Here is a 22,126-nt window from a genome sequence, read left to right on the forward strand (position 1 = left end):
GTGTGGGTACCAGGGTTCAAGAAGCCTCCCTGATTCCTGGATAGAATCAAAGAAGACAATGCAGGACAGAGGAGGGATGCTTGGGTGTGACTATGCTTGGGAATGTCCCTAGAGAGGCGGATGTGTCATTGGTAATGCCTTCAACAGTGCTGTTCATTCAGTGATTCATCCTATATCATGGACTGCATTCTACGTCCACCCAGGCAATATTCTCCCCACTGGTGCTTACAGTGTCAGAAGAATTAATTTTCATTTATAATATATAGGTACAGTGCTTGTAATGTGCTACGTGTTCCAAGCATTTTTCAAACATCAACTCCTTTAATTCTCTCCATGTCCTTACAAATTAGGTACACTTATCATTTTTGCCAACAACAGATAAAGAAACTGAGGCCCCGACGAGGTAAGTATCTTGCCCACTACCAATATCTACAAAGTGATTGAGCTGGAATTTCAACATAAGATGCTGGATATTCTCTGCTCTTAACCATGATATTTCCTCTCTAAAACTTCACACCATGAAAACATTGCATCAGTGTATCCATTTCCTTGTTACACCCAGTAGCCCTACTCTTCGATCTCTGTCTGAAAAACATACTATTTACATCAAAACTGTTGCACATACACATCCAAATGACTTCTACCAATATCCCCTGTCCTTGAAAATTAAGAGAACATTTCAAAACATTTCTTGCCCAGGCTGGGAATGCTTCTGGGAAATCCCACTGTTCCTCTAAGAAGCCAAGGGTAGGCTGGGAGCTGGGTCTGAGGGGAAAGGAGACCTCAGGAGTTACCATGGAATTACAGAATGGATGGGAGGCCTCGGCAGGAACTGACTTCAGGATCTGGTGGTGTTTGAAGCTGGGCGCTAATTTTCTGGCTGTGGGAGTAGGGGCTAGTGCCGCATTACAGGAAGAGGGGATGGCTCCTGGTGTTCTTGGGGAAACTAAACACGTGAAATAGGGAATGAAGATTCCTTTCACAATGGATTTGTGACAGGAGGCGTTCTGTACCTGCTCTGTGGTGGGAGTTTCCCCATAACCAAGTCGAGGCAGGCCCCTGAGACCGTCTGTCCTGTCCCTCAGGCAGTGTCTTTGCAGTGCTGCACACAGGAGATGGCCAAAGAGATAGGAGATGGCCAAGGAGATGGCAGATGGCTTCAGTTACTCCATGTCCCTGGACAGAGGGTAGATGCACCAGGCCACCAAGAATGACCAGGGTTGGTCTGAGGTGACTGGGCACAGAGGGGTCTCCTAATCCAGGACCCTGAGATGGTGCCACTGACACTATGTCCCTCCTGGTCCCAGCCAGCCTGAAGATGAGTCCATTTTTTATCCAAATGAGGCCTGCAGGATGCATGCTCTCCAGGTAGGAGTGATAGAGAAGCTGTCAGAGTCCATGGTCCCAGCCTTCCTGGGTAGAATCATCTGCAACATCACCACCTTCGTGTGCAACTACTCGGCCTTCAGCACATTCCACCAGGTCCTGGACCAGCTGTTTACTAAGCGAGTGCCCGCCTCATCCTCAGCACTGTGGTGACTCTGCCCATTGCCAGCTGTAAGTTTTGGGGATGTCAGCACATCTCTCTGAGCCTCAGTTTGGTCTTGTGAAAAGTGGGGTGGGAGACAATGAACATCATAGGGTTCTCCCAGGGATGAATGAAACCAGCCATGGCAAGCGGTTCCTGGTGCCTGGCTTTACAGAGAGAGCTGTGGGACAGGCAGTGGTTGTTCATGGTGATTATTTCTCTGTCTCCCATAAAACTTACTCTTCCTCTTTCATCACTGACTTGTGGCCTTTCTGAGTTTGATAAAGCACCTGGAGAGCACACTGTCAAGGAGTTTGAGATTCCATCCAGCTGGTCCTGGTCCTCGCCCTTCACATAGCCAATGAGGGATTTCTGAGGCAGCAAAGGGGCCCCAGGACCCACTCAGATATCTGGGATGGTTCCAGTTGGAGTTCACTCAACAACGTGTATTAAACACCTACTCCACACTAGACTTCTGGAGACACTAAGCGTAACTCAGTGAATGAAGCAGACACCCTGTCTGGGCCTCAATTCTAGTCAGAGAGACAGTCAGTCACTCTTGACATCATTCACAGGTCCCATCCACCATACATCCTGTGTGACGCCTTCATACCCTCTTGGACATCTGGAGGCATCTTCCCCCTTTGTGAGTGGGATGGACCACAGGACCACCTACAAAAGTTAGTGGTCTTTGGGTCCAGAAGGAGGGTTTCCTGTCTCTAGAGGAGAGGGTAGGAGGAGAATATGCAGGCCGTGGCTTTGCCAGGCCTGGAAGAACACTGCATCTCAATTATCTTTCGATTCCCATGGAGGGTTAAGTTCTGGTAGCTTCTTCTCAAAGAGGACAGGAGTATAAGAGAGCTTTGTATGGGTCCCAGGCCCCCTGAGAACCAGAAGGGAGTCTAGGCTGAGTTGTCCCCTAGAGACCCATCGCCACCAGAGTCCCAGCTCCTTTGGCCTCCCTGTCTCCACATCCACCCCTTGTGACCACCACCGTCAGCTCCAGAGCAGGTGGTGCATGAGCAAGCTGCTCACAAATCTGCCTGAGTCTTCGTTCCATTAGCCCACGTGCATGGAGAGCTGAGGTGGACGTTGGGCCTTTGGGAGAAGAGTATCAGTGGGAACAAGAGGTTGCCACAGACTCTGTGTTAAACCTGCTGCAGGAGCAGGCCTGCCACTGCCAGGAAAGCCAGGCAGGGTTCAAGGCTGGGATGGGGCTTTCCCCTGGAAGGCATGGTAAGGCACAAGGGCCCCAGTCCAAATGAGAGTGCCTTGGGAGGGCAGTGTGGAAGCAAAGGCCAGGCCTCTCACCCTGTGGCCCATCTGCCTCCCCCTAGTACTATCTATTTGATGCTGGGAAGCTGGCTGGACCAAGGACAGGATTTCAGTGAGCCCCTGCAGTTTCCCTGTTTGACGGTGAAGCTGGCCACTGTTCATGTCAGCTCTGGTGGCTCAGACCCAGAGGGCCAAGCCTGCCTTCTGCCGGGCCACCTGGAGCATCTCATGGTCACTGAGACTGAGCAGAAAGGTGAGGGGACTGCAGTATGGGGAAACTGCCTGTGCTGGGGTTTATGGGCTGGAGTTCTCTTAAAGGCAGTGTAGTCTTTCCTGTCTTTGGAGAGTTACAGAAACTGTCAGGTGTGTGGGTGAAAATTTCTCTTTACCCTGCTCCAGAGCCACCTCCAAAGCTCCTGCCACTTCCAGAGCCAGAGCCAGAGCCAGCTCCAGCCCCCGGGCTAGAGCCAGCTCCACCTCCAGTCCCATCACCTGTGGTAGAGCTGGAGCCAGCATCCCCTGTGTCGGCCACTGCAAGGCTGGAGGAAGGGCCACCATTAAAGTCAGCCCCAGTGTCAGCTCCTGCACTGGAGACCACTGGACGCTGGGCTCTACTGAGACTTCCAGTTCCATCTGCAGCAGTCAGGAGCCCGCAGGATCCAGCCCCAGAGCCCACCTGCCCCTGGGCCGTGACCACCGAGGACCAGCTGCGAGAGGAGAAACCGAACCTCTTGGACTTCTCTCCCCAGCTGGTGGCAGAGCAGCTGATGAGGATGGCTGCAGTGAGCAGCAGAGCTCATAGGGCAGGTGGCCCCTGCCTTCCCGGTGCCATGAGCCACCCCACACCTGCCATTCCCTGCTCCAGAATCCAATGGTCTGGGTCCATATCCCTGCTCCCTCCCTTACCAACACTGTGACCTGGGAAGCTTTCTTTCCCCCCAAGCCTTCCCTGCCCACTAGAGAACAGGAGACAATAAACACAGACACTCAGTGCAAGTGCTGCACTTTGTGGCTGTGCCGATGAATGAGGTGGAAGAGAGTGGAAGCTGGGCAGAGTCTGGCCCTTTGGTGGAGGATGGGTGCTCAGTGAAGTGCTGCCAGGTCCATGAGGCAATCACCCATCTTCCCAGGTGGCCTTGTCATCTTCAGCACTTATTAGGCACCTGACATGTTTTGACCACAGTGGAGACAATCAAAGCCAATGGTTGGCGGTGCCTCGGGCGAATGTGCATGGGAATGGGGAGTGGGACCCAAGGGTGACTAGAATGAGGGGAAGATGGCCCTAGAGGTGGGTAGGTGTGGGCTGCATCCTGGAGCTTGGAGGACGTGAGACAGGGCTGGGGGAAAATGCCCCCTCCTTTCTCCACAGTACCGTGTCCTGTGTCATCTTGTCCCAGGAGGCTTCTGTGGATACAGACAAAACCCAGGGACTCCCACAAGCCTCAGACCACATCCTCTGCTTCCTGAGTTCCAGCTGTGCTCCCACCCTGACTGGGACTATGTGAGACTGTGGACACTGAGCTGGGGTGTGACAGGACCAGGTGATACTCCAAATCTTCCACAGGAGCTGTTGAAGAAGTTGGTGCCCACCCACTGCCTTGGGCCCATCTGTTCCCAGAGAGACAACAGGGACTGCGAGTACCTGGCATCCTCATCCCAGAGAATATGACACATACCAACACCGTGGCCAACCATGTGATTGCCACCTGCCTCAGGGACACAAGCATGACACCGCAGGAGGGGCCACGGTTGTGGAGGATCCAGGAAGCTGAGGTAAGTTGTGGAATGCCCAGGGAGGACCTCTCTGGAGTTGTGGGGATTGCCTCTTGTTTCTCAGTTCTCAGGATTGAAGTCTCTGGTCTGAGTCCCTGTACTGTCCCTCGACTCTCCCTGACCTTGACTTGAGGTCCCAGTGGGGACAAGCTCACTGTGTTAAACTACAAATCCTTGTGCCTGGCAGTGTTACTCGTTGGGTGTCAGGTGTGCCCTCCCTGGGTTCCCTGGGCATCTGTCTGCCCCAGGACAGAAGTCCATGAGGGGACAGAAGCCAGGGGCAGCAGAGCTCCAGCTCCCCCTCACAGCTCAATCTCTTCCCTTCCCCAGGAGTGCCGAGGCTTAGGAAACTTCTCTTCCCTCCACACCATCCTTTCCGCTCTGCAGAGCCCTGCCATTAACCATCTCAGAGACCTGGAGACAAGTTTCCAGGTGGGTAGGCTGCTCTCCAGCCAAGCATCATGAGCGTGAGGTGGACCAGGCAGCCTGCATTCAGCCGGCATGTCCCCCAAGGTCAGCTGAGACCACCTGGGAGACAGCGAACGCGGGGAACAGGGACTGAGCTGCGTGCTGGGTCTCTGAGTCTCTCAGGGCCCTTAGGCCATCAGTTTTTCCACAAGGATTCATTTTCTTGCAGACCAGATCCTGCCTTGAGCCCAGGTGGAGAGTTTCAAGTGTTTCCTTTGCAGAAACGGAAGTCTCTATCCAGCTGAAACTGACACTGTTCCAAAGAGATCTGTTTGGGACATATGGGAATGGAGGCCCCAGGGCACAAGAGGAGAGGCCCCCTCCTGAGTCCCAAGGGTACATTAGGGCTCAGAGCACCCCAGTGAAATCCCTCATCCAGGCCCCAGGCAGTTTGGATCTGCTGGGTTTTCAAACAAAAGGGATTTGCCCCTCAAGCACCCCACAGTTTTTCTTTCTTTTTTTCCCCATGCCTCAGTAATAGTTCTTGAAACTTTAAGAAGTGGTGCAGGAGAGAGCAGCACGTGAGCAGGAAGCTGCTCCTGATGGTAAACTGGAGGCTGGAGATCTGGAAGGACAAGAGGGGTGAGGGGATGGGAACCACGTGAGGGGATCCTAGGAGGTGAGGCGCGTGGCAAGGCTCGGCCCAGGCTGGGGTCAGAGAGCCCTGTGAGAGTGGGGCATGCCAGAGCCACTCGGCCAGGCCCCCCAAGACACCCTGCCCTCCCCCTCCCTGTCTGTTCAGCTGGGGTCTGGACACACCCTGGGAGTCCAGAGGTCGGGGCCTTGGTCAGATTTGGAGCCAGGGTTGCGGTGAAGCAAGCAGGGACAGGGCCTCTGACTGGGACGGGGAGCAGCCTCTCCTCAGTGGGTCCTTGAGCAAGTCACTGCCCCTCTGGGGGCCTCAGTCTCCTCCTCTGGGAAGTGGAGGGAAATGATCAGAGGTGCAGGCCTCCCAGCGGGGTGCTACCATCCAAGGGAGGACAGGAATGTGAGGAGATCTGTGCTGGCTCCTTGAGATGTGAGGGGAGAGCAGTGATGATACGCAGATGACTCTGAGTCCTCAGGAGACTCCTGGAAGCAGGTGACATTCTCCTCACACTTTTCAGATGAGCAAAGAGGCTCAGGGAGGGCTGGGCAGGCCCAAGGTCACACAGGAGTGAGTCCTGGAGCCAGGACTCGTCTAGAATCAGAGCACCCTGGAGGAGGAAGCAGCAGAGGCAGCAGGGGACTGGAGCCTGATGGCCAGGGTCTGAGTTCAGGGGCCTTGGGGGACATGTGCAGGGGAGTATGGGCGCACTGACCCTGTCCTCGGCCCCGACAGGAGGTGACCTCCGTGTTAGAGACTGCAGAGAGGGCCCGCCAGGGAGCCCAGGAGAGGCAGCGGCAGCAGGTGAGGGTGACTGTGGGGGAGGGGTGTAGGAGTCAGAGGAGAGGGGGCGCCTCCTCCCAGCTGGAGGCCTCCCTCAGGAGAGGGGCCTTCCTCCTCCAGGGCATCTCCTATAGCCACAGAGCCTGAAGTGCCTGCATTGGCAGTGAGCAGGGGGAGGCCTGGAAGGGCTGGCAGCAGGACAGATTTGGGGTGGGGAGGGACAGGGGCCACACCCCCTGGCGTTGGCCGACAGCCAGCCCTGGGACGTGACTGGTGGGGTTTGGTGCTCCTGGAGGGGAGGGCAGGAGGGGATTGTGGGTGTTGGGGTGTCCCGAGGATCCTAGGCTGCTGTGTATGGGAGTGTGGGGTGGGCAGGAGGCTCAGGTGAGGGGTTTCAGAGGAGGGTTCATGGGGGTACCTGAGAGCGGGAGCTCATCACCATGCCCATCCCGATGGCGGCACAGGGTGTCATCCCCTCCCTGGTGACATTCTTCAGTTCCCTTGAGCTGCTGGATGCTACGATGGAGGATTATGTGGAGGTGAGTGAGCCCGGAGGTGGGTCCGGGGGTTCAGGCTCCTGAGGGTGGGGAGGAGAGAGTCCTGCCCTGAGCCCTGAGCTGTCTGCATTTGGCAAAGGTCCTCTCAGCAGTGACTCCAGCCTCCTGTGGTAGCCGAGGCATCAGGCCCAACACAGTGATGAGTGATGCAGGCTCTGCGTAAGTCACCGTCCATGTTCCCTGGGCTGTTGAGGCCCTGAGCTGCAGGAGGTTGTGTCTGAGCTGGACTCAGTCCCTCCCTCTAGCCCTGCTGATGTGGAGAGAGAAGTTGAGCCCCTCTGAGTCAGGAAGCACATCACTTTCTGAGATTTTCCTTCCTGCCTGAGGTCTCCGTCTCCCTGTCTGTCATCAGAGAGGGTTGGGTCACGAGGTCTCTGGCGTTAGCTCCTCTGTGCCCCCCATCACAAAGCCCTGTTTCGTGCACACTTCCTGACTCCCTGGGATGTACCTGTCACCCCACTGCAGAGGTCCCCACCTCTCCAACAGTACCCCCCACAGTTCACCTGTTCCTCACACAGTCCCTGCCCCATAGAGGTGGACACATTCTCCTACCTGCAGAGGATCAAAGCACCCAGTCTATGCAGGCTGACAAGTAGCCTGAGGGCTTGCTCTTGTGTAGGGCAGTTCCCTAGGGCAGGCTGCCTGCCCTGGCTGATCTGGATTATTTCTGTGCTCTAGTTGGTTTGGCCAACCCCCGGGCTGTTGGGCAGGGGAAGAACTTCAATGCTGTCTGCCAGCACCTGTCAGCATGCCTGTACTAGGTCACAACAATGGCCACCACCAATGTCTGTCTCTGGAGACGTCTCACCTCTCACAGAGACACACCCAGAGCCTACCAGGTGAGTCTCTTTTCATCAAAGGACTGTGCAGCTTTCTTTTTGGTGATTTTAGGTTTCTCTCTGATATGGCTGAATTTGTGCCTGGGCCCTTTAAGACCCGGTGTTTTCCTGCTTTCATCTGATAGCTTTTCTGGGGGTATTGCCCCATTGCAGTTAATAGGCAGCCAAGCCAAATAGTAGGGCACTCATCTCAGTTGTGCTGAGTCTGAAGCATGCTTATGGCAGTAACAGGCCCCTGCTCAGGTCCCCACTTCTCCAGGGAGGGCTGTGTACCTTAGGGTGGCTCCTGCCCTACTGGCTGTGAAGGTCCGTGGTTTGTGAAGGTGGCTTTTTCTCTCCAGAAGGAATTTCTGCCTCTTCCGCCTCAGGACTGTCCCTTATTGTGGGGGTTCTTTTCATCCAGTTTCCAGTTTTCTCTCCAGGGTAATTTTTCCAAGAACAGTTGTAACCCAGTTCTGTTTGTGGGAGGAGGTGAGTTCAGAGTCTGCCTATGCTGCCATCTTGATGTGATCCCTACTGCCTCATCTTGATTTACAAGCAAAACCTGGAAAATCTCCCCAAACAAGTGGTTTTTGGTTTCTGTAGGAATAATATAGAAAACATTGGGGCCAGCCCAGTGGGGCTGGCAGTGAAGCTCACATGTTCTCCTTCTGCTGTCCAGGGTTTGCCAGTTTCAATCTCGGGTGCAGACCTACACACTGCTTGTCAAGCCATTCTGTGGCAGGCGTCCCACACATAAAGTAGAGGAAGTTGGGCACAGATGTTAGCTCAGGGCCATTCTTCCTCAGCAAGAAGAGGAAGTTTGGTGGCAGAGGTTAGCTCAGGGCTAATCTTCCTCAAAAAAAAAAAAAATGAAGAAAATATTAATGTTACCTTTGGTGCTGAAACTCAATTTTGTGGAGTAACATTCAACCTCAATGTGAATTTCGCCATGTTTCTTTGGCTTTTATGGCACTGAGAGCTGAAGCATCAGATCAGAAGGTAGGACTTAGAGGCTGTGGACTACATTTCCCAAAGGGCAGGAGGCAGGGAGACTGGCCTCTTACTTTTCATGTAAAGAGACTCCTTTCCCATTAGGCAGCGGGTGGGAGGAGCATGGCTCCTGATTTTCCTTGGCTGGTAGTTGACCAGTACAGTCTCCACCTCCTGCTGGTTGATCCCGTTTGCCACGCCTCCCAGCTCGCCCTGCCTGCCCACGTGCAGTGCAGTGGCACGTGGCTGCCCCAGCTCCTCTGGCGCCCCAACTCCCTGCTGCCAACGCCTCCACTCTCCCCAGGCTCCCCACTCGCCCCGCCCTTCCAATCGCCCCTCCCCTCCAGCTCGCCCCGCCCTCCCCTGGCTCTGCCTCCTCACTCACTCGCCCACCCGCTTGCCCCCCAGCTCCTGCTCTTCCTGAGCCAATGGGGAGGCCGCAGACTTCCGGGCCAGGCGGGGCAATGCCGCCTCAGCGTGGAGTAGGCGAATGTGGCGGGAAGTTCCTGCCTGTTGCACAGCGATGCGCCTGAGGCAAGCGGTAGAGAGGGCGCGGCCATCCCCTCCAAAGCGGTCCCCCTGAGCCCAGTGCCCCGCGGGGCTGTCCCGGCCAGGCCTCGTCCCTCCTGGGCGGGGGCGGCTGGTCCAACGCGCTCCGCGTCGGGCGCTCCGCCGGCGGAGGACGGTCTGTGCCGCCCTGGCCCGCGAGGCCCCGGCGTCCGGGCGTCTCTTCCGCGGGGAGCCCGGGCGGGAGCGCTTTGACGGGGCTCCGCGGAGACGAGGAGGCCCTCGGAGGACGGCGGGCAAGGCCGCAGCGGGCGGGAGGGCCGCTCCGAGGGGAGACGCGCCCTGAGCCCGGGCATGGGTCCCGGACAGCCTTCCGGGCGGCGGCGCGGCCCAGGCCCGCCGTGTCCGCTGAGGCCTGCGGGGCGCTGTCCTCGAGGGCAGGGGCGGGGGGCTCGCGGGCTGCACAGGGCTCCTCGGTCCCTCCGTCCCCTCCGTCCCCGCTCCCCAGCGATGGAAGACAGTCCAGGCAGCTGTCTCAGGCTCAGAGAGGCTGCCTGCTGTGCACACCGCGTGTGTCTCCACTCCCCGCTCTCAGGGATGCTGGAGAGGGACAACCGGAGGGATGGGGAGGGACAGCAGGCCTCGTCCTGGTCCGGAGGGAGGGGGGAGGCCACCCTTGGCTCCTGGTAGTCCGCCTGGTTCTCTACCTGCCTCCTCTGGACTCACCTGGTTTTGTCTCGCCTGGTGTGGACACCTCCTGTCTCTCCCCATCTCCCTTTTCTGGAACAACATGGACCTACCGGTTTGCTGTGGGAGTGCACTGGGTTTGGGGACTGTGGAAAAGCCTCCTGAGTTCTTGTTCTTCTTCCCTTTCTTACTGGGATTGCCTGTCTGTTGAGTCTGAAATTTGCAAGCATCAAAGAAAATGCAGGACAGCATGTATTTTTAAGAGTTCAAAGCAGGACATAGGCACCTTACTTTTTATGACATGCAGAGCAGGATTCTTTGGGGAAGAATTTGATCTACAATCGTAAAGCAATTTCAGAGGGAAGCAAGAGTGTTTCATAGAATCATTTTGTTCTGCGCCTTTTTATGCTGTCCCAACTGGCGTGTAGTGATTGGCATTAAACTTCTGAGTAGATAAGGTGATGTTCATCTGCTCCCTGTAGAAGGGAAGGTCGCTTAATGGCTTTCTCTGCTGAACGGGCCACAGATGGTGTTCTCTGTGCCTTGGGACAGTGCTGATCAGATTCTGAGTTAACACAGCAACACAACCTCAATAACAGTAAACTGTGTTAAGCGTTGCTGTCATTTTAGCGCTAATATCTATATTAATAATCTACACGAATTTTTATAGTGTAACGACCTCCTGTTGTGTTCAGTGCTGCAAAAGTTGTTAAACCAATGAGATGATGCAGGGATGTGTCAAGCGTAGAACCTAGCAGATAGCAAGTGAGAAAGTGCCCAGGAGATGATCATACAGAAAGCTTATGCTAAGTTGTCTAGCAAGATGCAGTGTGTATTTTAAAAGTCGCAGTAATGCTTTCAAAATGTTGGAAGTCCCTAAAATTAAATTCTTAAATAGGGCAGCTTTTTTTATGTTTGAGAACTACTGTGAAATAATTACAATTATTATTATTATATGAATGTCCCCGATATCTGAAAAAGAAAAAATAAGATTTTTATGTTGACAACTATATATTTTTCCTTAAAGTCATCTTTAATAAAGTATAATGTACTTTGAATAGAATTTTGACTTGAAAAATAAAGCTTCCTGGAAATGAAGCAAAGCTTTTAAGTGGACCTTCTGTACAATGAAGAATGAGTCCTGGATTCCTGCCAAAGTGCCGGCGCTTCTGTCTCGATACCTGAGGCAGCAAACCTAACAAGGATAAATGCTGCCTCTGTGTGTGTGTGGAGGAGGCTCTCATGACATTGGTGTTGATGGGTTTTGAGAATGGGTTGGTACCTGTATAGGTCTGGAGAGTAGGTTTCAGACATGCCGGGTGAGGTTATTATTCCGCGTGAGCAGAAGTGGTCTGATTTGTGCCCCAGATGTCGGGGGCCTGCTCAATGTCGGGGACTGTGCTGGAAGCAGAATCTGTTCTTGCTACTGTAGTGTTTTTTGGAAGCAAGTTGTCATGGTTTTAAACTAATAGACATCATTCTTTTTGACTGCAGTTATCTAGCATCCAGCACACAAGAGGTCAATAAATGTGTAGGGCATGTTTGAAGACAATATGGAATTTTTGGTAAGGATGCAAGATTAATTAGAAAGCTTATAGAATCCTGGCAAAGCATGTGGCTAGGTGGTGTAACATGATGTGTTTGTGCCCTAGGATGTCTCTGGCCCTTTTGCCCACAGTTCCTGGGAGGATGTTCCCACTTGCCATTATAAAGATGCAAAAAGGGCCATGCCCTTGGATTGTTTCCCCTTGGCTCCTGAATGATAGTTAAGGACCTGACATTTGAAGGTTGCTGTTTTGCCCTCATTTTAGGCACTTTTCCAGTGATTCCTGCTCCATCTCTCCCAACGTTGAGTTAAATCTTTGCACTCCAACTCAAGCATGTTCTCCTTACTGTTGTTGTTCTGGATGACATAAGGACAGCCCTTTGAAAAAGAAAAGCTCTCTAGAGAGCCTAGAGAGGTAGAAGGTGTGTGCTTTCCCTCAATGGGAATTAGATGTTTAATATTCAATAAATACTAATGACAGGAAACTATTCTACTTTTTGTTAATCTTCTTCAGTAAATTTGTTAAGAATATTCTCAGCCACAGCATCTTTGTCATCTTGGAAACATCTATTGTGAATCATATTCTTGATTTCGTCTTCATGTAGGTACGTGGGCTTTGATGATTCTTTGCCAGAACTCCTGTCCTTCCCTGGCTCCCTGGCCCATAGCATGGGAACGAGTACGGCAGGGTCTGAAAATTAAGTTAGACATTGTTCGTGCTGGTAGATATTTAGGGTGAATATTAAACATGTACACACAAGAAAATGTTTATCAAAAAAGCCATATACATAAAGTGGGAGGATGTACTAGGTGGAATCATATAATTAAATGACAAGGTTCTTAGTTTGAGACTTCAGAATGTTCTGTTGTATACTTTTTAAGCAAATAGCAGACTTTGTTGGAAAGACACATTTGTCTTATGGAGCTCAGTATCTGGAACAAGATAGTTGGTCCTGCAAGGAGCTAAATGACAACTGGAAAGTCATTAGGATCCAGGGCAGCACCATCCCACACTTTTGGGGGCTTTCTCATACTTTCCTATGCATTTATGTCATTTTCTCTTTGCAAACTGTCTGTCTAGCTGCCGTTGGCTTGTAGGGCAGATATTCTGCTCCGGACCTAGCTCCTTGTTTCAGAACCAAAAGAGACTCCATTCTCTATCTAACTGTGAACTGTATCTGAAATTTTCCACGAAGTCATAAAGTTAGAAGTCTTGTAGCTAAGGTCACTACAGCTTTGTTTCTGGTTAATTGCTGTTTCTCAAGGAACAGCTGAACAATTGCCACCGTTGGGTGATTCTGTATATGAATGTGTTGTGAGCACATTTCACAATACCAAGTGTTAGAAAGTGCCCTTAAACCTTTAGTCTTCATAGGCTACATCTGGGAGACCCAGAAACAGAAACTTTTATGGTTTCAACAGGCAGTGTTGCTTTTTTTGACTTCTCCTGGCAGTGTACTATGTAATGTGGCCACAGAGCTATCAACGTACAGATTATATCTAGTTATAAAATGTCATAAGAAAAAGGAACAAACTGTTGACATAGGCAATGATTTGGATGGAGCTTAAGGCATTGTACTGAGTGAAAAAAGCCAATCTGCAAAGGCTGTGTGATTGATTCGAGGTACACAGCATTCTCAAAATGGCAACATTATAGAAATTGAGAAGAGATCCATTTTTCCACGGTCACAACTGGGGGTGGAGGGGGTGTGGCTCTAAAGGGGTTGCCTGAGGGAATTTCTCTGGGGTAATAGAACAGTTCTGTGTCCTGATTGTTCTCATGGTTACAAGGATTTTTATGCATGAGAAAACATCATAGAACTCTACACACATCTAGGGAATTTCAGTCCAAACTGAAATTCTACTAAGTAGTTGAATGACTAATGCTTTATCCGTGTCTATTTCCTGGTTTAGATCACTGTGTTGTGCTTGTCCTTTGTATGGCTCTACCACATTTTATTGAACCATTCACCCATTGAAGGGCATGTGGGTTGTTTCTAGTTTTTGACTATTACAAATAAAGCTGCTCTGAACACTCATGTACAGCTTTTGCGTGAATCTATGTTTTCATTTTTTTAGTGTAAATGCCCAGGAGTGCAACTGTTGTTTTCTACATGGTTTTGGAAGAGTTGGACATCTGTAGGCAAAAGGAAAAGAAAAAAAGAAAACCAAGGTGTAAACCTCATGTCTTCTGCAAAAATTAATGTTAAATGGATTCATTGGATCATCTTTTTTGTCTTCATTCAAAATCAGTTGGCTTACACTGCAAACAGCATTCCAAAATGAAGATGGGAGGAAACGAGTGAGCATTTAGGTATGAAAATGAATGCAGACTTGGGAAGGTAGGACATGGCTCGAGTCTTGAAGAGAGCATGTGTGCATTTGAGAAGAAGGGGAAAACGTTCCAGAGAATAACATGAGACAAGACAGGTGGTAGAGAAGATAGGTCCGAACTGGCTGTTTCAGGGAGTGACATGTGTGATGAGGAGGAGGGAAGGAAAGGAAGGATAAGTGGTTCATGAGGATAGAAAACTGCTGGCTAGGTTGTAGAATTGCTAATGAGTTTCAGTGGAAGTTCTTGAGCAGGAAAAAGCTATTGGAGAAATGGTCTTGAAGGAACGTTGTCTTAGGATCACGTATGGCAGCGATGGGTTGGTAGAAAGAACAAGGTATAACCTTGACCCTTATGTTGATTTAGCGCTTTGTGTTACAGCTGTCTTCCCAAAAGCTAAAAGAGTGGTGTCCCTTCAGGATCTGAAGTACCTGGGCTTTCCTAGAGGGATAATGGTAGATTTCAGATCCTTGTCATGACTTTGGTGATGGACACTGAGGACTCCGCTGGACTTTGAAGCTAGGAACACTGCTTTTAGTAAGTTGTACATGTCAGAAGAAGAGCCCTTTGTTGGCTTATTGCTGATGTGGATGATGCTTCTTCTCTAAACTGTCTAAGAGGTAAGCAACTGAAATGAGAAGAACACACAGAGTTCATGAATTGGCCCAACGAGGAAAAGTTAGATCGCTTTTCTTTATTTTGATTTAATCAGCATGTGCTGATACTTGTATGTGAAGAACTATACAGAGAATGGTGAGGAACAGGGTCCTTCCAAATCACTGAGGAGCCGACAGGGACACATGGCTCTAATTGCAGCATTTGGGGTTTTATTCTGAGGGAAGCATTTCCAGTCAGTGAGGACATCGTGTACTTCCTGCCAGTGATCCAGAAGATCTTCAAGGATAGAATAGGAACCTACAATAGTATACGAACACTTCGCTTATAGTCAGCGGGATGTGACAAGTGACAGCCCTCGAGCCCTAACTTCTTAATTTGTGACTAAACGTACTCAGTTCCTCTTTTCTTAGAGCCCACTTCATTTCTTGATTTCTTACTTGGAGAAAATTATGCTTTTTTCTAATTCATCTGTGGGAATCCGATTTGGCTTCTGCTTTTTTTTGTGCATTTACAAGTTGATCTTAGATATATTTTAGGCTTCTGTCCTTTTTTTAAGACCACTACGAAATATAATTTATTTAATGTCAGACAAACTACTACATATCAAAGCATTTCTGCTTCTTTATTTAGAACATGGAAAAGCATAACATCTTGTTTTTCCAAAAAAAAAAACAATGATGACTTGCTGAGCAAAGGATTTTACTGCCTAAGAGATTCCCATGACGCGTGTTAATGAAAGACTGGTGGTGTGGAAACCTTTAGTGCAACCACTTCTTTGTCTTCAAAGTGCCTTTTCTGTTTGATTTGACTTCCTTGGGCTAATTCTTCCCTTTCAGTCTAGAAGTATTTTCCACTGAATGTGGAGATTGATCAAGAATACTTCACTTGTGTTTGCTGCCATTCAGTATCATCACAGAATTTGTGGGGTTTTTATGTGCAGAAGAGCAAGCTCTTACAGTGCTATGCAACCTGCTCTGTTCATTTCAAACTATCATCGTTTGGCTACTGTGCCCTAGTGACTGCTTGACCAACGTGTAAGCGGGGCCACGGCATCCTGACCAATGGGCATCAGTGTAAGCAGCCTAGAAAGCATGGGTCAGCACTTACTGTCTTTGTGAAGGGCAGGATTCCCAGTCAGGGATGTCCAAAAGTCTGCCATACTGAACTTTCATGCTAAAGGGATGTCATTATCTGGCTCAGCTCCTGACTGAGATTCCATGAATATATGAATAGATGAATATTTTGTGTGGCTCTTATAGAAGAAGGCACTTGGGGACAATCCAGATACTGTTCTCTCCTTCATCACAGGATGGCTTCAAAGAATCCTTTCCCCTTTCTCCTGGCCAGCTAGGTTTGCAGTGAGCAAAAACCTGTTCAGACTTTGTGCCAACACTTCTGGAATATGTGACACTTCATTTGTTTTCTAGAGCACAGAAGTTTGAAAGTAATTTCCTGTTTGTGCTTTCGACAGTGACATATGTCAGTGGAGTCAGGTAGATCTGAGTTGCAGTATTGACTGCTCTGTGACATTAGGGCAACCTGATTTTACCATCCAGTCGAGGTTCAATCCTACCTGTTTCATGGGAGGGTTGTCAGAATTGACTCTGAGATGTGTACACGAATCACTTGCTATAATGTGTGGCCCACAGTCCGTGTTCAACATATGTTTGTCATCCTCACCACTTGAGCATCCCTTAAGGTGTTTTTCTCTGGAGAGTGATCTGAAACAAAAAACATTTTTCAACTCATTTCCCACTGATCTCAAAAGCCAGGTATTAGATGTCATCACACTGTCTGGTCTGGTCTACCATGCATGCCTCCAGTGACAGGAAACTCAACAACTCTAGAACAGTGTTTTTCAACCATGGGAGTAATGACATTTGAGATAGGTCGTTCATTGTGGTGGAGGGTTGTTCTCTGAATTGAATGATGTTTAGCACCAAACTTGGCTAGGGGGGCAAAATCATCCACAATTGAGAACCACTGCTCTAGAGACAGCATATCCTCTTTGTTTCTTTTTTTTAAAAATGAGGTCATCATGGGTTATAACATCGTGTAATTTCAAGTGTACATGATTGCTTCTCAGTTTCCCTGGAGACTGCATCGTGCTCGCCCGCAACAGTCTAATTTTTATCCATCACCATATATATGTGCCCCTTTACACCTTTTGCTCATCCCCTAACCCCATTCCCTTCTGGTACCCACTAATCTGTTCACTTTACCCATCTGTTTATCTTCCACATATGGATGAAACCTTGGGATATTTGTCTTTCTCTGTCTGTCTTATTTTCACTTAACGTCACACCCTCACACTCCATCCATATTGTTTAAAATGGAACAATTTTGTCTTTTTTAATGGCCGAGCAGTATTCTGTTTTATATATGTACCATATCTTCTTTAGCCATTCCTCAGTTGAAGCACAGTGGGTTGCTTCCACATATTGACTATTATGAAGAATGCTGCAATGAACACAGGGGTGTGTAAATCTCTTTGAGTTGTTGTTTTCCATTTCTTTGAATATGTACCCAGTAGTGGGATAGCTGGATCGTATAGTATTTCAGATTTTAATTTTTCAAGAAATCTCCACCTGTTTTCTATTGTGGCTGCACCAGTTTACATTGCCACTGGCAGTCTTGTAGGGTTCCCTTTTCTCCACATCCTCTCCAACATTTGTTATTTTTTGTCTTCATCATTATAGCCACTCTGACAGGTGTCAGGAGATAGCTCATTGTATTTTTGACTTGCATTTCCCTCATAATTAGCAATGTCGTGCATCTTTTCATGTGCCTGCTGGCCTTCTGTATATCTTCCTTGGAAAAACGTCCTTTCATATCCTCTGCCCATTTTCCAATCTGGTTGTTTCTGTTTTGTCACTGAGTTCTTTTTATATTTTGGAAATTAACACCTTGTCAGATATATGATTTTCAGATATTTTCTCCCAGTTGTTGGGCTGTTCTTTTGTGTTGTTCATGGTTTCCTTTGCCTTGCAGAAGATTTTTAGTTTGATGTAGTCCCACGTGTTTATTTGTTCTTTCGTTTCCCATGCCTGTGCTGGCATGGTATTCAAAAAGATGTTTCCCAGACCAATGTCAAACAGTGTACTGGAAATGTTTTCTTCTAGGAGTTTTATGATTTCAGGTCTTACCTTCAAGTGTTTAATCCATTTTGAGTTAATTTTTGTGTACAGTGTAAGGTAAGGGTCTATTTTCATTCTTTTGCTTGTGGGTGTCCAGTTTTGCCAACACTGTTTTTTGAAAAGACTTTCCTTTCTCCATTGTATGCTCTTGCCTCCTTTGTCAAAGATTAGCTGTCCACAGATGTGTGGTTTTATGCCTGGGCTTTCAGTTCTGTTCCATGGATTTGGGTGTCTGTTTTTGTGCCAGTACCATGCTGTTCTGATTCCTAGAGCTTTGTAGTATATTTTGAAGTCAGGGATTGTGAAGTCTCCAGCTTCGTTCTTTTTTCTCAGGATTGTTTAGTCTATTCTGGGTCTTTTGCTGCTCCATATATACTTAGGATTCTTTGTTCTATTTCTGTGAAGAATGTCACTGGGATTCTGATTGAGATTCCATTGAATCTGTAGATTGCTGTAGGTAATATGAATATTTTAACTTTTTATTGTTCCAATCCATGCGCATGGAATATCTTTCCATTTCTTTATATCTTCTTCAGTCTCTTTGTGTAATATCTTATAGTTCTCAGTGTATAGGTCTTTCACCTCTTTGGTAAGATTTAGTCCTAGGTATTTAATTCTTTTGTTGCAATTGTAAATGAGATTCTATTCTTGACTTGTCTTTCTGCCAGTTTGTTTTTAGTGTATAGAAATGCAACTGATTTTTGTAAGTTGATTTTTTTACCGTGAAACTTTTCTGTAGTTGTGGATTCTTTCTAATAGTTTTCAGATGAATTCCTTAGGGTTTTCTATATGTAGAATCATGTCATCTGCAAACAGTGAGAGTTTCACTTCTTCCTTTCCAATTTGGATACATTTTACTTCTTTTTCTTGGAAAATTGCTGTAGTCAAAACCTCCACACCTATGTTGAATACGAGTGGCAAGAGTGGGCACCCTTATCTTGTTCCTGTTCTTGGAGGGATGGCTTTCAGTTTTTCACCATTAAATATAATGTCTGTGGGTGTTTTGGGACTTCGTACGATTCCAAGAATTTGCTATTTCTATTAGGTTATCCAATTTGGTGGCTGGCATATAGTTTTTCATAGAATTGTCATATAGTCCTTTGTATGTCATGATATCCATTGAAATTTCTCCTCTTTCATTTCTAACTTTATTTAAGCCTTCTCTTTCTCTTAGTGTGTCTGGCTAAGGGTTTGTTCAATTTTGTTTCTCTTCTTCAAGAACTTGCGCTTAGTTTCATTGATCCTTTCTACTGAGTTTTTAGCCTGTTTTTCATTTATTTCCGCACAAATTTTCATTACTTCTCTCTTTCTGCTGACCTTGGGCTTTGTTTATTCTTCTTTTTCAAGTTCTGGTGGGTGTCATCTTGAGATTTTTCTTGTTTTTCTTGAGTTGGGCCTGTATTGCTATGAATTTCCCTGTTAGAACTACTTTTGCTGCTTTCCGTAAGAGTTGGGATGACGTGTTTTCCTGTGCATATTTATCCAGGTTTTAAAAATCCTTTCCTTTGGTTTATTTAGATCCAATTGTTCTTCACTAGCAAGTTGTTTAGTCTCCACATATTTGTGATTTTCCCAGCTTTTTGTCTTGCCGTTGATTTTTAGTTTCATAGCATTGTGGTCAGAAAAGTGGCTTTTTATTATTTCAGTCTTCTTAAATTTACGGAGGCTTGCCATTTCTCCCAGCATATACTCTATCTTTGAGAACGTTCCATGTGCACTTGAGAAGAATGTGTATTCTGCTGTTTGGGGATGGGATGTTCTAGATATATCTATTAAGTCCATCTGCTCAAGTGGTTCACTTAAATTCACTATTTCCTTGTTGAGTTTCTGTGTGGATGATCTATCTCTTGATGTAAGTGGGGTATTGATGTCCCCTACTATGATTGTGTTGCTGTGAATTTCTCCCTTAAGGTCTGTTCATAGTAGCTTTATGTACATTGGAGCTCTTGCATTAGGTGTGTATGTATTCACGAATAGTATCTCCTCTTGGCAGAAAATCCCTTTTATCATTGTCTCCTGCCCCTCTTTGTCTCTCCTTGTCTTTTTTATCTTGAAGTCTGCTTTGTCTGATATAAATATGGCAACAATTGCTTACTTTATTTGCCGTTGTCTTGGAGTATCGTCTTCCATCCCTTCACACTAAGCATGTGTTTGTCTTTCAGCTGAGATGTGTTTCCTGGAGGCAGCATATTGTTGGGTCTTCTTTTTGAATCCACCCAGCTACTCTGTGTCTTTTGATTGGAGAATTCCATCCATTTACATTTAGAGTTATTATTGATATTTTAGGGCATAATACTTTAATTTTATCTGTTGTTTTCCAGTTGTTCTATGTGTTCACTGTTTCCCTTCCCTTGTATGTCTGACTGCTACTTCACTTGGGAAGTTTTCTGTGGTGACTTTGTCAGTTTTCTTTTTATTTATGAATTGTGGCTCTGCTCTGATTTTTTGTTTAGTGGTTACTGTTACATTTGTATAAAACATCTCGTAGGTGAGATAGTCCATTTTCTGACAGCCTCTTTTCTCCATTAGCCTAAGCCGTTTCCATCCCTTTCCTGCACCCTGTCCTGTTTTTCATACACTTTTGTTTCTTAGTAAGTTCTTTCTTGCATTGAGTGGAAGTGTACTTTCTTATTTCTCCTACCCATCCTGTGTTTTGGAGACACGTAGTACAGGCTGAATCCCAGTTCCACAGAATATCCTTAGAAATATGCAAAGATGGTCATCAAGTCTTCTCAGTCTTTTTGAGTTGAAACACCTCCAGTTCGTCAGCCATCCCTTACAAAACATGACTTCATGTCAGGTCACCACATTGGTAGTTTCTTTGTTTTTAATTCATTTTTAAGCTGTAGAATTTGGAAGGAAATGCACTACTCTAGGCATGGCTTGATTAGCAAAAGACTCATGTCTCATATTAGAGCAATTTTCTTCTATTAGTTTAGGTAAGAGTATTCCCTTTCTTATTATGCATACTGTATATGATTACAACTCTATCCTTTTGATGGGCACATCATACAGTGATGACCACATCATACACTGAGTTAAAGAAAAAAGAAAAGCACTAGATCTAACTATACATTCATCCAGTTTTTATGCATTAGTTTTGGGGCTAAGCCTGGGAATTTATGTTTATCCTGTTATATTTCTTTTGATTGGGTTTAAGTACAATCCTGATTTTGGTTGACTCTAAGGTTTCTAGCTTAAAAGAACAAGTAGGTGATTATGCCATCAGCTGAGATTGAAAATACAAGAGAAAGGAGTTTGTGTACATGCATGCATGCGTGCGTGCATGAAAGGAGGACTGAGGATGGAAGCCTGAGGAATCCCAATATTAAGAGGCAGCTGGGAGAAGGAGTGATGTCAGCATCATGGTGGAGTGAGCTTGCCCAGGGCTCTCTCCCCTCCAACATACAACAAAAAAGAGCAACCACAGTCCAATGGAAAACATCCTGATGGCACAGGAATCCTCAGAGACCGAGGGCAGTCAAATGAGGGAGGTCAGTGGTGTTGTACCCGTCCTCAGAGGAGCTGGAACAGGGTAAGAGAGAACTTCGCTCCCTCCCCTAATGTCTGGGATCGCTGCCATGGGAGGCTCCATGAGGATAGGACTGGGGGAGGGGCTGTGCATCAGCAGGATTGCTCAGGACTCCCTAGTGCCCTTGCAGCCCAGACAGAAGCCCTCTAACTGGGTGAAAGATTTCTCGTTCGGTGACCTCATTATGCCAAGACCCAAGGAGAACAGATAGATCTGATTGGGAAAGCTGGGTCTGCATGTAAGAGTAGGTGCCCCCCGACCCCCAACTTGTGCTATGACACGCCATCTTGGCTTAAGGTTGAGGGCTCAGAATACATGGCTCTCAACCCCCATCTAGCGGTGACAGGCTGTAACTGCAACCAAATTATATCACAATGGGGAAGACCTGTCTATCTTCCAGCATCTGTCCATCTTCCAGCATCTGTCAAGTCATCAAATCTCCAGACCAGAGGGAAAACAAGCACCCAGAATTATGTCCTGATGACTCAGAAATAAGTAAACTAAATGACAATGAATTCAGAATAGCTATCGTGAAAAAACCCAATTAGGTAAAGGAAAATATAGAGAAGCCAAAGAGTTCTGGAGTTACTTTACAAAAGAGATTGAAACTATAAAGAAGAATCACTCAGAAGTACTAAAGATGAGAAATACAACGGAAGAAATAAAACATAATATGGATTCCCTGAATGCCCGTGTGGACGCCATAGAGGAGCAAATCAGCGTAACTGAAGATAAGTTGAAGGGCTCCAGATAGAGGAAGACAGAGACCTAAGTCTAAAAAGGAATGAGGAAAACCTCCAAGAAATAACCGACTCAATGAGGAAATGCAATATAAGAATTATTGGTATCCCCAAGGGCGAAGAAAAGGAGAATGTAGCAGAAAGCATGCTCAAAGAAATAATAGCAGAGAACTTCCCAAATCTAGGAAATGAGAGAGAAATGTGTGTGGAGGAAGTTTCAGATCTCCTAGATTTGTCAATGTAAAA

At 47.5% G+C, this 22,126-nt stretch overlaps 2 protein-coding genes across 8 annotated transcripts in view; both read left to right on the top strand.

The window, feature by feature from the left end:
* The first annotated feature begins 1 nt into the window (after position 1).
* LOC138922999 (ral-GDS-related protein-like) lies at positions 2-6,663 on the top strand. 2 transcript variants are annotated; one of them, XM_070259527.1, is made up of 5 exons: positions 2-2,208; positions 2,866-3,056; positions 3,203-4,576; positions 4,907-5,008; positions 6,366-6,663. In XM_070259527.1, the coding sequence occupies exons 3-5, from the start codon at positions 4,469-4,471 to the stop codon at positions 6,558-6,560; spliced, it is 405 nt and encodes a 134-aa protein (XP_070115628.1). In that variant the 5' UTR covers positions 2-2,208; positions 2,866-3,056; positions 3,203-4,468; the 3' UTR covers positions 6,561-6,663. The 2 variants fall into 2 exon arrangements, with proteins under 2 accessions (XP_070115628.1, XP_070115629.1); XM_070259528.1 differs by lacking the exon at positions 2,866-3,056 and having other exon boundaries at positions 2-1,557; positions 4,368-4,576.
* Positions 6,664-6,967: 304 nt separating this feature from the next.
* Positions 6,968-22,126, top strand: part of LOC138923000 (ral guanine nucleotide dissociation stimulator-like) — a 34,908-nt gene continuing 19,749 nt past the window's right edge. For 3 of the 6 annotated variants that reach the window (XM_070259529.1, XM_070259531.1, XM_070259533.1), the window contains exons 1-3: positions 6,968-7,809; positions 13,601-13,835; positions 14,235-14,473. The gene's annotated coding sequence lies outside the window, so the exon portion shown is untranslated. The remainder of the gene's footprint in view (positions 7,810-13,600; positions 13,836-14,234; positions 14,474-22,126) is intronic. The other 3 variants (XM_070259530.1, XM_070259534.1, XM_070259532.1) reach the window with 3 other exon arrangements.

Source organism: Equus caballus, unplaced genomic scaffold, assembly GCF_041296265.1.
Source record: "Equus caballus isolate H_3958 breed thoroughbred unplaced genomic scaffold, TB-T2T haplotype2-0000437, whole genome shotgun sequence".
Lineage (NCBI taxonomy): Eukaryota > Metazoa > Chordata > Mammalia > Perissodactyla > Equidae > Equus > Equus caballus.